Source organism: Malania oleifera, chromosome 6, assembly GCF_029873635.1.
Source record: "Malania oleifera isolate guangnan ecotype guangnan chromosome 6, ASM2987363v1, whole genome shotgun sequence".
Classification (NCBI taxonomy): Eukaryota; Viridiplantae; Streptophyta; class Magnoliopsida; order Santalales; family Ximeniaceae; genus Malania; species Malania oleifera.
In genome coordinates, this window is record NC_080422.1 from 25283594 (window position 1) to 25300216 (window position 16623).

The 16623-nt window shown below is 37.8% G+C and overlaps 1 protein-coding gene across 3 annotated transcripts in view; it reads right to left on the reverse strand.

Annotated features, from left to right (window-relative positions):
• Nucleotides 1–1626: 1626 nt before the first annotated feature.
• Nucleotides 1627–16623, reverse strand: part of LOC131158352 (topless-related protein 4-like) — a 64810-nt gene continuing 49813 nt past the window's right edge. For 2 of the 3 annotated variants that reach the window (XM_058113156.1, XM_058113157.1), the window contains exons 20-26: nucleotides 9804–9914; nucleotides 9546–9725; nucleotides 9271–9399; nucleotides 4234–4329; nucleotides 2809–2997; nucleotides 2309–2478; nucleotides 1627–2216 (exon numbers count right to left, since the gene is read on the reverse strand). In XM_058113156.1, coding sequence (XP_057969139.1) covers nucleotides 2024–2216; nucleotides 2309–2478; nucleotides 2809–2997; nucleotides 4234–4329; nucleotides 9271–9399; nucleotides 9546–9725; nucleotides 9804–9914 — 1068 coding nt within the window. In that variant the 3' untranslated portion in view covers nucleotides 1627–2023. The remainder of the gene's footprint in view (nucleotides 2217–2308; nucleotides 2479–2808; nucleotides 2998–4233; nucleotides 4330–9270; nucleotides 9400–9545; nucleotides 9726–9803; nucleotides 9915–16623) is intronic. The other variant, XM_058113158.1, reaches the window with a different exon arrangement.

Here is a 16623-nt window from a genome sequence, read left to right on the forward strand (position 1 = left end):
GCCCTGCCAACTAAGCCACGCCCTAGGGGCAAGAGAGGCCCTATCTTTTTATCAAAGCTCAAGGGTGGTTAGTATCTTTTGCCTATACATAAATAAAAGGAAACAAGGGTTGTGTGTGTGAGTGGGTATGGTGAAAATTAAAAGAAAAGAAGAAAAAAGGGCTGACATCAGCTTAACGAAAAAAAAAAAAAAGACATGGGGAAGAATAAACCCCTTGGGTGCTTGATCAGACAGCCAAACAGACTTTGATTGACTTGAAATTTTAGATGTGCAATAGCAACAACAAAAGCTTCGGCTTGATCGAATTTGATTACGGTATTCTTTTTTGATTTTTATCTTTTGATGAGATAGTCTTTTATTGATCTCTAATTCTTATAGGTGAGATGACTCCTGAGTAAGACTATTTATCATTTGTTACAATTCCCCTTATTATTGAGAAGCTCTTGTAGTGCTTGTGAACCTTTATATTTTTCTCTTATCTAATGGATTTGGTTTGGACCGAAGGTCCTATGATTTTTCCCTAATTTGAGGTTTTTCACATAAATTCTTGGTCTCATTTTTTGGTGTTTTATTGCTTTACTATTCTTGTTGATTACTTGTTGATTTATTTGATTATTTAATTGTTGCGCCGTTGGATTAAATTTTGAAATTGGAACTTAGTAACGGTATTTCTCGCCTATTGTTCTATTTTATTTGCGTAAGGTGGGGAAGGTTGTGCAAGTACCTTAGACAAATTCAGTTATCTCGCTATTTTCCCAACAGGTTGGTAGGCAAGAAGCAGGGTAGTTTGAAGAAGAAATTTATCTTTTCTCAATAAATCTAAAAAAAATTTTAAAAAAATCTTAAAATCTTAGAAAAAATTTATTAAACTTTTAAAATCTAATAAGGAGATTTTTTTTTTTTTTTTTATAATTTTATCAAACCTCAACTCAAGAGTAGCGTACTGCATGAGGTCGGGCCTTAGAGGCGTGCCGTTGTTGCGCACACACGTTGACTGCAGAAACTGACAAAGGGAAAGCAAATTTTCTAATTGAGTTGGTTTGGTTTGGATGGGTTGGGCAGGTTAAGCAATTTTTCGAACAATCCTTCTGAAAAAGAAATGAAGGCCCCAACAATACAGGTCTTACGTCAACAATTCTTTTAGTTTTCCAAGGATGTGTAATGAAATTGAGAAGGTACAAAATAAAATATTTAATTAATATTGAAAAAAATTCTATTTTTTATTTTTTTTAATTTCAACATTACTAAAACCAACACATTATTTCTTAATTTTCCACAAATTACTTAGGAAATAAAAAATTAATAAACAAAAAATATGTTCTTCAGCTTCACAACTTTCCAATACAAAATAACAATAAAAAAGCTAAGTAACATTTTAATAATTATTGAATATAAAAAAAATGAAGATTACAGAGGCAGAAGGGCCAACCACCCTCCATCCTGGTTCTGCTTCCTTTTAAAATGGAAGCATTGGGACTTCAGGGTCAAGATGCCCCATTGCCCCTCCATTACGGTCAGTGACAGAGACTGAAGGGCTCCGCAAATTCAATACAGATGCAAAAAAGCTCAAAGCCTCATCAACATGAGAGAGAGAGAGAGAGAGAGAGAGAGAGAGAGAGAGAGAGATGGAAGAACTTTCATTTATTTACATTCTGCAAACTACAGCCAGTTCCCAAGAAAACTTGCAGAAACCCTAACTAAACAAATCCGTTGAATCCCTTAATGATCCAACCCCCACCCCCCCTTGCCCCTTCCCCAAACTATGTACCATTGAGAATTCCTATGACTCAGCTCTCATCTGTACTCTTTCATGTATATCAACAGTTTCTGCTTGTTTACCCTAGGAACAACATGTACAAGAGGGAACTCCCCAAAATCTTAGAAATGTTCAGCACCCTGCCACCAGGCAGATCTGTGCATCCTAAAAGCTAAAATACCTAGAGTCTGCAGCTCCCCTCAAATAAAATGGGACCTGCATTGGTAAGCTATGCACGTAGCCATTAGTCAAAACCACGAATTAGTGTCACCTTTGCTGTTCAGAACCATCTGCAGGAATGATGACGAGTCCATCCCCATTTTCAAGCGGTGGCACAGTGCCCCACTTTCCCACAGATTCCAGTGGCTGAAGAACATGGACTCCACCATCAGTAAGCCCAAGTGCAAATTGATTGGGTTCGGATGGATGAGCTGCAATGACAAGTGGATATACCCTCGAGCTGCCAAATAATACCACCACAAGTTTAATAAATAAATAAAAAAAACAATGAACAGAAGAAAATTATCACTCGTCAGTAATAATAAAACACACCTGGGATTAGATGGTAAATATGCACTACAATTAATCCGACACCTCAATATTAAACGCTCTGCATTCAGAACACAAACACTTCCATCTTCAAAACTTGCATAAATTGCCTGGCTATCACATGAATATGTGGCATCGGTAATTAATCCACTTGGTTCTGTAGGGGGAACCCACTGAAAAATAAAAATTTTGCGATTGTTAAAAAAAAAATGGCCCATTGATAATCAAAAAATAATAATTCAGTAACCGTTCTCAGATTATTCCTGGAACAGAAGAAATCTCTCCTCTCCAAATATCAGAAAATAGCCCGGTATTGTTTTCAGGAAGAAAACAGTGATTCATGCATGGAAACTTTCACCCCGAAACATATTGATAAACACACAGAATTGCAGATGGCCACAATGGCTCTTTTTTATATGGAAGATCACACATTAAAACAAAATCCATGGGTGCTCTTCCAATTATATACTGCTGCAAACATTTCAATAGAAACCGTGGCGTACCAGGTTAAGGCATTCTAGCTTTGGTGCCTCATATACACCAATATGAGTTTCATGGACAGCCAACACGTGTATCTGATCTTGGTGAAACTGAACACGGGTCTGTGCAAGAGGAGCTGGCACTCGCCCAGTTGGAATCTCTAGAAATTTACTAGCTTTCTTCTCCCAGCCCGCAGTGCTCCATACACACAGCTGCAAAAGCACACCACAACTACTACAAAATTCAATGAAATATTCAGAGTAAAATAAAGACAGATAAAATTATTATAACTTGTTTTCCGGGTAAGGCTCTTGAGAATCTCCAAAAACAAAAAGTGAAATAGAAATGGAGAATTTCCATAAACAAAAAGTTAAATAGAAATGGCATCATTTGCCACAAACACTGCAACCATTCCCCATTCTGACCTTCTTCCATTGCCAGTGGAAAGACACTATTAAATCCAGTATAATATTTAATTATGGGTAGGAAAGAAAATTTTGGTAAAGAAAGACTCTTATACAAATGAATTTCTGATAAGTCTTTTCCTTCCCAAACAAACCACCTCTAGCTTGGTGCCCCAAAAAAAGATGTGGTATAAAAATGGACATTCCATTCTCTTTTTTTCCTAAAAAATCACTTACGCTACCTTTGGTAACATGAATTTCAGGCCATGGATTTGGATTTAAATGGATCTGAACAAAATCCAATGCAATTTTGTATTACATTTTTCCAAATTCACAGAAATCCAAATCCAAGGTTTCTCTCAAACCTAGGGTTAGGTTACGTTTGGTTCATGAAATGTCTATTCCTAAGAATAGATTAGTTATAATAGGTTAGTTACAATTAATTATTTAAAAAAAAATTATGCTCTTACCATAAAGAAAAAAAAAAAAACTTTTCTTGAATTCACGACAAGGAATAGACAAGGAATATCTATTCCTTTCTTATTTATATATAGGATAAAATAATAAGGAATATATAAAAAATAGCTATTCCCTCTACTCCCAAATTTCTCATTGTATTCCATCTTATTTCAAGGAATAACTATTCTGTGAACTGTTGCATAAGTCCTTGAATGGCATTCAAAAAGTCATCCCTGTCATCCACTATAACTAGCACACCCTCTATTTACACCAAAATGACATCTGTGTGTGTGTGCAAGCACGAGTATGGGAGATGGAGTGGAGTCTAAAACATTCATCAATTTGGCCTTGTGCATATGAGTCGGTCTAAAACATTCATCATTCATCTCTTTTGCTTCAAAAAGTCATGTTATTAATAGGCACTACTTTGATTACAGCTTGCTTTTGTCCCACCATCAACTACATGTTTTTATTGGAGCCCCACAACCCCACCCTCCCCCACTCCCTTTCTCTTTCTCCCCAACATGCATGCATGCAAGCACAAAAACTACACATTAAACCCATCCTCTTAGTCACACAACATACCTGAACATCAGCTCCTGATGATACCATAACATTTAAAACATTCGAGAAGGCAAGACCAGTCACTCTCTCCTGATGACCTTTGAGCTTGATTTGGACCTGCCAAAAAAAGAGGTCGAAATTGTTAGAAAGGAATATATTATTTTAGTAATTAAGTGGTGTGTATCAGGTAGTCATATCTTCTTCTTATTAATATATAAAGAAGATTGACCTGAAGCTGTACGTAACTCTAGGACTGCCTACTGCTGTTTTCTACCTTCCTCTTTGTTTTTCTTCTTCTCTCCCCTCTCCTTCCCCTTCTCTAACCCTAGGTGCTGTATTTTATTCATTAAATACTCATTTTATTTCTGACTCTTAACATGGTATTACAGCAATAAACACATTCGAGTCTGAGAGGTCTGGTTGTTTGCTAGCCTTTTCTATTCCTTCTTGAATCAGATCTTTTCTCTCAAGTTTGAAAGTCGTCTAAGAATTTTTTTTTTTTTTTTCTAGTAACACATCCAAGGCTGAGAGGTCTGGCTGTTTGATAGCCTCTTCTAGTCTGAAACTCACCTAAGCCTTTACTTGGTTGTTTTCTATGCATATTGTGAAAGCAGTCTGTGTCTTTTCATCTGAAGAGCTTGTGATTGCTGGTTGTGAGCTGCCCCTGTTTCGCTAATGATTGTGACCATTTTTTTTTTGGGAGGCACTTGTGCACCCTTAACAACTACTGAACAGCTGGAGTTGCTGTTCTTTGATCATGAATGCTGTTTATGACTTCCCTTTGCTTTGTTTTAGCAGCAGTTGTTGTTCCTTCATGCCCTTATTTTTTTATGCCTGCTACTCCTAGAATGCTGTAGCCTTTAATCTGTGATTGCGGCTACCTCTTGAAAATCTCTTGCTTTCCCATTCTCAACACTGTAATTTGTATACTTTTCTATACCTGCTATCTGTGGTCATGGATGCCTCTTAAAATTTTTCAGTGCAACCTTTCTGACTTCAGTCCATCCCAGGTTGCTAGTTTGTGCTGCTGCAGGTCTTCTGCTGTTTTATTAAGTGGTGCCACTGTGTGCAGGCTTGTAGCAAGTTACAGTGTGTTCTTCTAATGGCTTCTAGAAAGAAATCTTCTGCTGTTTCAGTTAAACACGTAAGTAAAGACCATCAAACTACCTGGGTCCTCCAATTATTTGCTGTGGTCTCAAGAAGTAGGATTGTATTTTAACACAAAAGGGAAGTCCAATTATCTGCTGCATTCCCCCCCATCTCCAGACTCCAAGGATTATGAAGATTGGATCAAAGAGTCCGACACACTGTTTGGATTGTTGTGGGATAGCATGGAGCCATAAATTGCTTTGAAAGTAACATTTCATAGCATCACCAAAGTCGTATAGGGACCATCTTCATGAAAGCCTCTTAAAGGGAAAGCTCCCGCGGATGCAGGGTCCGGGGAAGGGGCGGACCACAGTGGATTTATAGTACGCAGTCTTACCTTGCATATTTTAAAGAGGCAGTTTCCATGCCTTGAACCCATGTCAGACCGCAACAACTTTACCATTGATTTTGATTGGTATGAGAAGTTTTCAAATTTGACCAATGTTGGTTCGTCAGCAGTGAGTATTGTAGCACTCTCAAGGGTATGTCGAAGGAACTCAGTATCCACTAACCAGTTATTTCCAGCATTGAGATGATTAAAAGGCAACAAGCGATCTTGGCTGCCAAGTTTTTGAGTCTTGAATGATCCATGTCAATGAGTATGTACCATGTATGAATGAAGCATATGCTAGAATTCAATGCATCACCAAATATGGCTCTCAATGTTCTTCTCCAGCTTTTTTTCTCATGGTTCGGCTATGGTTCGCACTGCCTCTAACCATAGTAGGGCAAGTGTTGGAAGATGAGGATGAGATTTTGAGGCATACCATAGGTATTGTCTCAGGATGAGGAGTTCATCGTAGCATTTCACGCATTTGCACACATTGTGGCAAAGAAACCAACTTAGACAGATAAGTCCCTTGCCCAGGGTGATTCTACCAATGGCACTTTCAGTGCGTGCCACCACTCCTAAGGAGTTGAGCAAATTGTCTACCATGTCCCAAGAGGAGTATAACACATCTCCAAACACAGACTTCTACATCAAGTGATACTGTGCTCCATTCAGGCATAATCAGGATTCTTGCCCCTTCATCGTTCTCTCCCCAGTTATTTATTCTAGTGTCTCCTCCCATGTAGTCCTAATTTATTTTAGTCCTTGAAACGCACTACATCTAAGGTTATTACTTTTGATTCAGCATCAACTACACCAGTTTCTGGTTGTGGGATATTCTTTCATTTCCTTTAGTTCTTGTTTGATTTTGCATTATCCAATTATGTGTATAAATTTACCTTGAACTTCTGTTCATCAATTAAAAAAATCTCTTAACTGCTCCAAACAAAAAAGAGGACTGGTTGGGAGCCTGAAAATGGTGACTTCGACTATTTCAATCGTGATAGATCTAGTTCCTATCCTGCAGCTTCTTCACTCATTATGTTTTTCTAGATGAGTGGCCCACTTGTTTGGGACATCCATCCTTGAAAAGCTGCAACAAAACTTTCCCATTTCCAAATCTATTTCTTGTTTTGAGTATTCTGCGTGTCAAAAAAGCACAACAGGACTTTTATGTCTGGCATTAAAGGTCACAGTACATAATTTTTTTGACTTTCAGTCATTCAAATAATTTGTGTCTTTTGTGGACGATTTCTCACACATGACTTAGATCTACTAGTTAAAAGACGGGTCTGAATTTCTAAATATATTCAATCAATTTTCTACCAGGAAATAAAAACTTAATTTGGCGTTGGTGTTAAAAATTTTCAATATAATAATCTACTTGAGTTTGTTAAAAAATGACCATTAGTTTTTTTGCTTGGGCAAAGGGACCATTCATCAGACATTGTGTATACATACCCCTAAATTGAATGGAAAAATAGACATTTACATTACATAGCACAGCCTTTGCTTTTGTCCTCGTGTCTTTGAGTAGACATGCTTTGTGGTGATATCTGCATTTATTTTTTGTAGTGCTACTCTTCGCAGACAGGAGACAGGTGTTGTCTTTTTACTAGTTTATGTTAATGATAACATAACAGCTAAATTTCAAGAGAAGTATTCAAATTAAGGACTTAGGCACTATAGATTACTTTCTTGGCATTGAGATTGTTTGGGGTAAGAAAAGGTTGAACCTATCTCAGAAAAATATAGATTTGACTTGCTAAAAGAGACTAGTGTGTTTGGAGAGCTAAACCAATGGATATTCCTATGGATCTCAACATGAAGTTGTTTGAAGATAAATGTTGGTGTAGGCAATTGGTTGGCAAGATGATCAACTTGATTTTCAATAGACTTGAAATATCATTTTTCCCATGGATATTGTTTGTAGGATTCATTGGTATCTCAAGGGCTCTCCTAGTAGAGATTAAATATATAAGGCCTCATTTGGTTACCAGGAATGAGTCAATTGGAATGAAAATGAAGGAATTTGTATAGATATCAAGGAATGGTAACGAAGAATGAAAGGTAGAAACTGAATTTGGCACACAACAAGAAGGAATCGGAATGACATCCCGAAATAAAAATAACTGTGTTTGGCATACCCGACTAAAAATGAGAATGAATTTAGTAAGCTGCAGAGTTTTGGAAATATTTAATCAAAATTCTATAAAAATGTAGATAGCTTATTTCCTTTTAAGAACTCAAACTAATTGGGGTTCAATTTAGCTCCCCCCCCCCCCCCCCTTTTACAATCACCCTAACTGCAAAAAAAAAAAATAGTGACTAAGAAATTCCAGTGACTCCCCCAAGGAATTAAAGCCAAATTTCCCTATTTGCCCATATGATTTTGCCGAACCAAATTTCACATCGCTGAAATATGAGTAGTTCATAAATAATAGAGCACACACATTAAATCCAAAAAAGTAGATGCAGAATCATTGAACTTAATATGTAAAACAGAGGGCCAATTAATTGGAAAAAGAGAATTTCAAACAAAAGCTTCAACCTCATAAAATATTTGAAGAAGAGTAAGATGCATAATCTGTCCTCTTATCAATACTTTTCTTCTCGTTTCTGAAGAACAGATCTGCCAGGACTTGCCCATCCTGTCAAGAGTCCTAGGCCCTACTGGATGGACGATAGAGTAGTAAACTCTTTGGTTTTAGCGCGGTGCTATGTTTTGCTGCATAACCTCCTCCTTTCCCTCATATTCATTCCCATTTATATCCACATTCCCCATGGTAATGCAAATCCAGTAATGAATAGTGTTTTTATTCCAGGTCATCACTTGTAATTAATCCCCTTTCAAGTGACCAAACATCCAAGTCTTTGAGAATGAAGAGTTCACTCCCATTCCAAGTCTTTCATACCTAGTCACCAAATAACATCTAAATGTAATAGAAAATGTGAGATTGTAGGATACTCATTAAAATTAGGTTGGCTTTATAGAAGATTGAATGCCTACTACTAGATACATTTGTGGGCAGTAATTAGCTACCTTGCGTAGCAAGAAACGAAGTAGTGGTGAGTGCTGATGAAGAACACTGAATTGTGGTCATAGTGCTATTGAGTTTGCATGGTTGAAGTATCTTATGTCAGACGTGGATCTCTTCATAACGAATCCCATGTATTTTTTTAATAATCAAGCTGCTATTTATATTGCTACCAACCCAGTGTGTCATGAGAAGAAAAAGTACATTGAAATTGGCTGTCATCTTCTGAAAGATGCTATGTCAAAAAAGGTTATAAGGACTTAAATTATGAAATCAGCAGATCAGTTAAGAAATGTTTTCACGAAGGCTTTATTTAAACTCTCCTGCTACTCTAATCCTAAGTGCAGTATTTTCTTCATTAAACATTCAAGTTATTTCTGATTCGTAACTGTTAAGGCATGATATACATTGTTGGTGACTACTTAATAGCTTAAACATTTAGGTAAAGTGGCTGTCTAACAGTAACTGAACATTTCAAACTTTTTGATTTAAATAAAGACATCAACAAATGACTTGTAAAATTTAGGTCTCAATGCACACCTTATCAGCAGGAACATTGTAGATTCGAATTGAAGCATCCTCCATGCCAATGGCTATAAAGTTGTTGTCCAGGGGATGGAAGGCAATATATGTTGCTGCAGGAGGTGGGGGCAGAAATGTTGTAATTTTCTGCATGAGCAATGAATATAAAAGTTCATAAAATAGCATAATAAAATTTGTGGGTCGCAGAGTGGGTAACTCAAGAGAGCATGTAATCGCAATTCCAGGAAACAAGACCAAATACAAAGGCACAAGAATGTTTGAGGCATCATTACCTTGAACGTAGTCATATTAAATAGGGAAATTGTTCCTCCCGATGCAGACATAACATAAGAATCATTTTTTGAAAGTGCAAAGCATGGAACAGCATCTTCAAGGTTTTTCTCACTCATTTCATTTGTCATTAATATTCCACTAGAAGGTTGCCACAATTGAGGTTGTTCAACACTAGTTGCCTGCAATAGGTAAAGCAATCTTAAAGAGAGAAATCACTGGAAATAATTATGGAAGTAGGGCTTTGAAAACATAAATACCTTCCCCATCGGATTTCGCTCACTCCTCTGCCATTTCCACAGTTTGTGTACAGCATTGTGAGCCAATGCCAATATGGCACATCCTGAATTTGTGTATATCAGCCTAATAATCTGGAATGGAGAGTAAAATTGGTCAGAGCTTGAAGATGAAGAAAAAGATCAAAGCTACTCTAGTAAACACTCGGAACAAAGTTTTACATGCTTCTTACAACGAATTTATCCTTTACAGAAAAAAGAGAAGGAGATAGACAAGTTTTCCTTCTGAGTGAAAGAAAGAAGAGGAGAAAATAAAATAAACATAAAAAGGTAGGTCAACTAGCAGCTTACAATGAAAACATGACAATGAGAAACATGTAAAATGTGTGCATAATTTAGAAAATATTCTCCCCTTGAACATAAATGATTGCATTTTTATTGTTTAAAATAATATTGATTTCATCCTGATAATAATAATTTCAAATTCCTTTTATCATGACTGTTAGACATTGTTAACCCTTGCTGTTCATCACAGTTACTGACTCATGGTACCTCCATTATAGAACATAGAGTTTACTTCCCACCATATGTGAACAGCAACAACAACAAACCAAGTCTTAATTCCCACTAGGTGAGGTCGGCTACATGAATCCTTTCCACCAATTTATATGATCATGGGAAATAGCCCACCATGTATGAGATTATATTAATTTTTATACGCAGGAACAAACCTATAATAACAATGAACAGAAGTGAACACTAAGCTGAGCCGGTAAACACTCAGAATAAAGTTTTGCATGTTTCTTATTACAAATGTGACCTTCGCAGAAATAGGAAAAGAGATGTACAAGTTGTATTTCTGAGCCAAGAACAGAAGAAGATTAAAATAAACACTAAAGGGTGTGTGCATTAGCAATTTACAATGCAAACACTGTCAACAGAACAGCAAACAGCAAAAGATTTCTTTCCCTATTTCAGCCCACAATTATTTCCTTATTTCTCCATTCATTATTTTCTATAGTTAGCATATATTTAGTTTACATGCATAGGGCTTGATAGATTATGGTTTACATGTATAGGGCATGAATCATGCTAGAACTTATTTACTTTCCATGTATAGCATTCTTGTAAAGTCTATATATAATATACAGAACTCAAGGCCAAACCATTCGGCCATTCACACAATACTTTGACATGGTATCAGAACCCGCCAACTGCTAATTTTTTTCCCCTCGAATTTTGTTTTTTTTTGTCTTCACAGTTTCGGAGGTGTCTCTCGTTTCTGTGGCTGTTGTGGGTCTATTCTCTTCTGGAATTTTTTCGTTCTCTGTTTCTCAGTATTTCTGTGGCTGAGTGGCTGTCGGAACAGCTTTCTGTTGCTGTTCCGGTGCTTCTCTGTCCTTGTGATTCTTGGCACAGCAAGTTTCTTGGTTTGCAATTTATTTTTAGTGCAGGCAGGTCAATCAGAACAGCTTTCTGTTGCTGTTTCTGGTGCTTCTCTGTCCTTGTGATTCTCAGCACAGCAGGTTTCTTGATTCAAGATTTATTTTTTAGTGCAGGAAGGTTGATCTTGGTTCTTTCTGTTGCTGTTTCTGGTGCTTCTCTGTCCTTGTGATTCTTGGTACAGTAGGTTTCTTGGTTCAAGATTTATTTTTTTAGTGTAGGCAGGATGATCTTGGTTTTCTTTGTACCTACGTTGATTTATTTTTGGGCTTCTCAATTTTCTGGTAGTATTTTTCTTTCGGCACATTCTGTTTTTTTTTTTTAGGCTTCTCGATTTTCTCCTTTATTTAGCATGGACTCCGCACCTCTGTGTGCCAAGTTTTCGGGCAACAATTATTCTATGTGGGCTTTTCAATTTGAACTTTTCCTGAAGGGAAAAGATCTTTAGGGTCATATTGATGGCACGGATTGTGCACCCAATCCTGATAAATCCAAGGATTCAGCAGCTTGTCCTTCATGGACTATGCTTGATGCCAAGGATTCAGCGGCTTGTCCTTCATGGGCTGTGCTTGATGCTCGGATTATGTCTTGGCTTCTTGGCTTGGTTGAGCCACATATAATCCCCAACTTATGACCTTATCGCACCGCTCAATCCATGTGGACTTATTTAAAAATAGTACATCATCAAGATAACGGTGCCCGTCGATTTCAGTTAGAGCATGCGATTGCCATGTTTCAACATGACAATCGTTCCGTCCAAGACTATTATTCGGCATTTCTGACCCTTTGGTACGAATATTCTGATCTGGTTACCGCGGATGTTCCTGTTGCCTCTCTTCCTATTATTCAACGTCTTCACGAGACTAGTTGTCGTGATCAGTTCTTATGAAACTCCACCCCAAGTATGAATCTGTTTGCTCTTCTCTGACGAATCACTCTCCTGTTCCTTCTCTTGATGTTTGTTTTGGTGAGTTATTTCATGAAGAACAACAGCTTAGTACTCAAGTTACTCTGGCACAATCTCATGGTAGTTCAGGGTCCATCCCTATGGTTTATGCTGCTCAACGATGAGGACCGCCTGCACATTCTAGCACCTTGCAGTGCTTTTGCTACAAAGAATTTGGACATATCACTACTAATTGTTACAAGAAATACTGCTCTTATTGCAAGAAGAAGGGTCACATTATCAAAGACTGTCATATCCGCCCGTAGAATCGTCAAGCCCAAGCATTACAAACTTCTATTATTGTACCCCCCACAGTGACTTTTGCGGCCCCTAGCTCTTCTTCAGGTGACTCCTCTGTTCCTGCACCTCCTACAGTGAATTACTGCACACCTGGAATGGTGCAACAGATGCCAATTTCGGCATTATCAACAATGGAGCTCCAAGGTAACAATTCTACTAAACTCTGCTATGTGGACTCAGGTACCTCTAATCACATGACGCATAATCCCACTACTCCATGTCATGTTCAGCCCTATGCTGGTCAATCTGCTATTCAGACTACCAATGGCAATTCTTTGCTGCTGTCGAAGATACCTCTTCTAAGTTCACTGATGTGTTTCTTGCTCCTCAGCTTTCCACGAATCTTATTTTTTGTTGGTCAATTAGTTGAGATAACAATTGTGCTATTAATTTTTTTGGTGATGGTTATGTTGTGCAAGACCAAGTAAAGGGGGAGCCGATCGCAAAGGGACCTAAAGTGGGGCACTTGTTTCCACTACTTTTGCCTGTTCGAGCACTTTCTCTAGTTTCTTCTATTAATTCTTTTGCTTGTAATAATGTTTCAAATCTTAGTATGGTGTGGCATCATCGTTTAGGCCATCCCAATACTCAGATCTTATCTCATGTATTGAACTCTGGTTTACTTGGTAATAAAGAATGTTCTTCTTTATCTCTTGAGTGTGCTTCTTGCAAACTTGGTAAAAGCAAAACTCTTCCCTTCCCTTTGCATGCTAGTAGAGCTTCTCAGTGCTGTGATCTTACCCATAGTGATGTTTGGGGACCTTCCCCAATTAGTTCACATGAAAAATTTAAATACTATGCGACTTTCATTGATGATCATAGCAGATTTACTTAGGTATACTTTCTTTGCTCTAAATTTGAGGTTTTTCGTACTTTCATTGAGTTTTTAGCATATGTTGACAATTAATTTTTTGCTTTCATTAAGACATTACGCACAGATTCGGGTGGTGAATATTTGTCTACTGAGTTTCAAGCATTTTTGGCTTCTAAAGGTATTATTCATCAACGATCATGTCCTGCTAGTCCCCAACAGAATGGAGTAGCCAAACGCAAAAATCGTCATCTCCTAGATGTGGTACGTACTCTCTTGCTAGAATCCTCTGTTCCATCCTTGTTCTAGGTTGAGGCTCTGAAAATTGTTACTTGATTAATCGTTTACCTTCTCTAGTCCTACTTATGGAGTCTCCCTATTTCCGCTTATTTGCTAAGCAACCTAGTTACGATAACCTCCGTACCTTTGGTTGTGTATGTTTTGTTCATTTACCTCCTCATGAACAACATAAATTATCTGCTCAATATGTTCGATGTGCATTCTTGGGATATAATGTGTGTCAAAAGGGACTTGTTTGCTATGATCCTACATTACATCATACACACATTCCTAAAAATGTTATTTTCTTTGAAATCAACATTTCTTTCCTCTACCCTCTATACCCAGCTCTTCTACTCTGATTCTCCCCTCCTTTGAGGGGCAGTCCTTGGATCCTCATCAGTCAGTTCTCGTTTTAAACCAAGTATTGTGTATACATGACGCTCCCGCCCACAGTCTCTTTTGGTGGTTCTTCCGATATCTGATTCTACCACGCTCCAGATTCAATTAGTTGCAACGCCTCCAGAGCCTTTGGTACGTCACTCTCCTAGAGTGTCTGTACCCCCGGCTAAGAATGGGTTTCCATCTTCCAATCCTGGCAATTTTGTTTCAGCTCTTACTGTTGCATTGTCCAATTTAGATATTCCCACATCCTACTCACACACTACCAAGCATGATTGTTGGCGACAAGCAATGCAGGAAGAAATTGCCGCTCTAGAGGCCAATCACACCTGGGACATTGAGCCTTGTCCTCCCACCATTGTTCCTCTAGGTTGTAAATGGGTTTGCCCAGTCAAGGTCCGATCTGATGGAAGTCTGGATCGTTACAAAGCTCGCCTTGTTGCACTTGGGAATAATCAAGAATATAGTGTCAATTATGAAGAGACCTCTGCTCCTACGGCTAAGATGACCATTGTTCGTACAATTTTGGCTATTGCTGCTTTCTATGATTGGCCACTACATCAAATGATGTCAAGAATGCTTTTCTTCATGGGGATCTTAAAGAGTGTATTTATATGAAGCCACCCCCGAGCTTGTTTCCCTCTCCGACTTCACATGTGTGTAAGCTTCGTCGCTCTCTTTATGGTCTCAAACAAGCTCCGAGGGCCTAGTTTGATAAATTCCGCACCACTTTATTACAATTTTCATTCAAGCAGAGCAAGTATGCCACTTCATTGTTTCTTTGGAAATCAAACATGGGTATTGTTGTTCTTTTGGTTTATGTTGATGATATTGCGATTATTGGTTCCGATTCTGCTTTACTTGCTCAGCTCAAGACTCATCTCTCATAGTCCTTTCATATGAAAGATCTTGGGTCGCTCACATATTTTCTTGGTCTTGAGGTGAATTGTAGTCCCTCTAGTATTTCACTCAATCAACATAAGTATGCTAGTGACTTGGTGGCTATAGCTAGCCTTCAAAAGGGCACTTCTGTTGATACTCCCATGGAATTAAATGTCAAACTTCGCAAAGAGGAAGGTGACTTACTTGCTGATCCCAGTTTATACCGGAATTCGGTTGGTAGTCTTGCCTATCTCACCATTACTAGACCGGACATTTCTTTTGCTATACAGCAAGTCAGCCAATTTCTTTAGACTCCTCGTCATCTTCATTTGGCTTATGTCTGTAGGATCATATGCTATGTTCAGGGCACTTCTGCTCGTGGTTTATTCTTCCATGCATGCAATTCTACTCGCCTTGCTACTTATAGCGATGCTGATTGGGCTGGTTGTGCGGATATACGTCGCTCTATCACTGGTTGGTGTATGTTCTTAGGTGAGGCATTGATCTCTTGGAAGAGTAAGAAGCAAGACAGAGTTTCTAAGTCATCGACGGAATCTGAGCGATGTCTCTTGCTTGTTCTGAAATCATTTGGCTTCAAGGTTTGCTTGCTGAGCTCGACCTTTTTTGAGATCGATCCTACACCTCTACATGCCGATAATACGAGTGCTATCTAGATCACGGCCAATCCTATCTATCATGAACGCACAAAGCATATTGAAGTCGATTGTCACTCTATGCGCCAAGCATTTGAAGTTCGTGTTATCACTCTTCCGCATAATTCCACCGAATTACAAATTGCTCTCACTCGTCATCGACATTGCTTCGTAAGTAGCAAATTGATGCTTGTTGATCAACCCGCATCAATTTGAGGGGGGCTGTCAATGGAGCAGCAGACAGCAAAAGATTTCTTTCCTTATTTCAGCCCACAATTATTTCCTTACTTCTCCATTCATTATTTTGTACAATTAGCATATATTTAGTTTACATGTATAGGGCTTGATAGATTATAGTTTACATGTATAAGGCTAGAATCATGCTAGAACTTATTTACTTTCCATGTGTAGCATTCTTGTAAAGTCTATATATAATATATAGAACTCAAGGCCAAACCATCCATTCACACAATACTTTGACAAACATGACAAGGATAAACATGTAAAATGAGTTGGCACAATCCAATAACAGTTTCATAGTCATATTGATGATAAATAATTCTTATCTTTATTGTTTGAGATTATAGTAATTTATGGTACCTCCATAATAGTACACAGCTTATTTCACATCACAAATACAGTTATTGTAATTTTGACAAGTAGGAAGAAAGCAAAATAAATCAATCAATCAATCAATCAATCAATCAATAACAGTGAACAGAAGAAAAATGTGTGTATTTAGTACAATCCAGACTACAAAAATGTCTTGTAAACTCTTCTACAGACAAAAGGGCATCGTGGACTATAAGCCCAATGCCCTGTGATAACAGGTCAGTCATACAACTAAAATCTACAACTTTATTCCTATGGTCAACTGTACAATTTATTTTATGCCATTCTGCTCAATCTGGAGTCTTCCATTCTACTAAATAGTTCAGTAAAATGACAATGGCAATAATGATGATGACAACAACAATTTTTATAATCACAGGCACAGTGACTGTCAAGCACATATGCATCGTTATTTGCCACAAATGATCCAACCTTTCATGCTTAGGCAAAGTGATCAACTATTATAATTACATCAGCTATCTTCTTCTTCTTTTTTTTCTTTTTTTTTACTTTTCT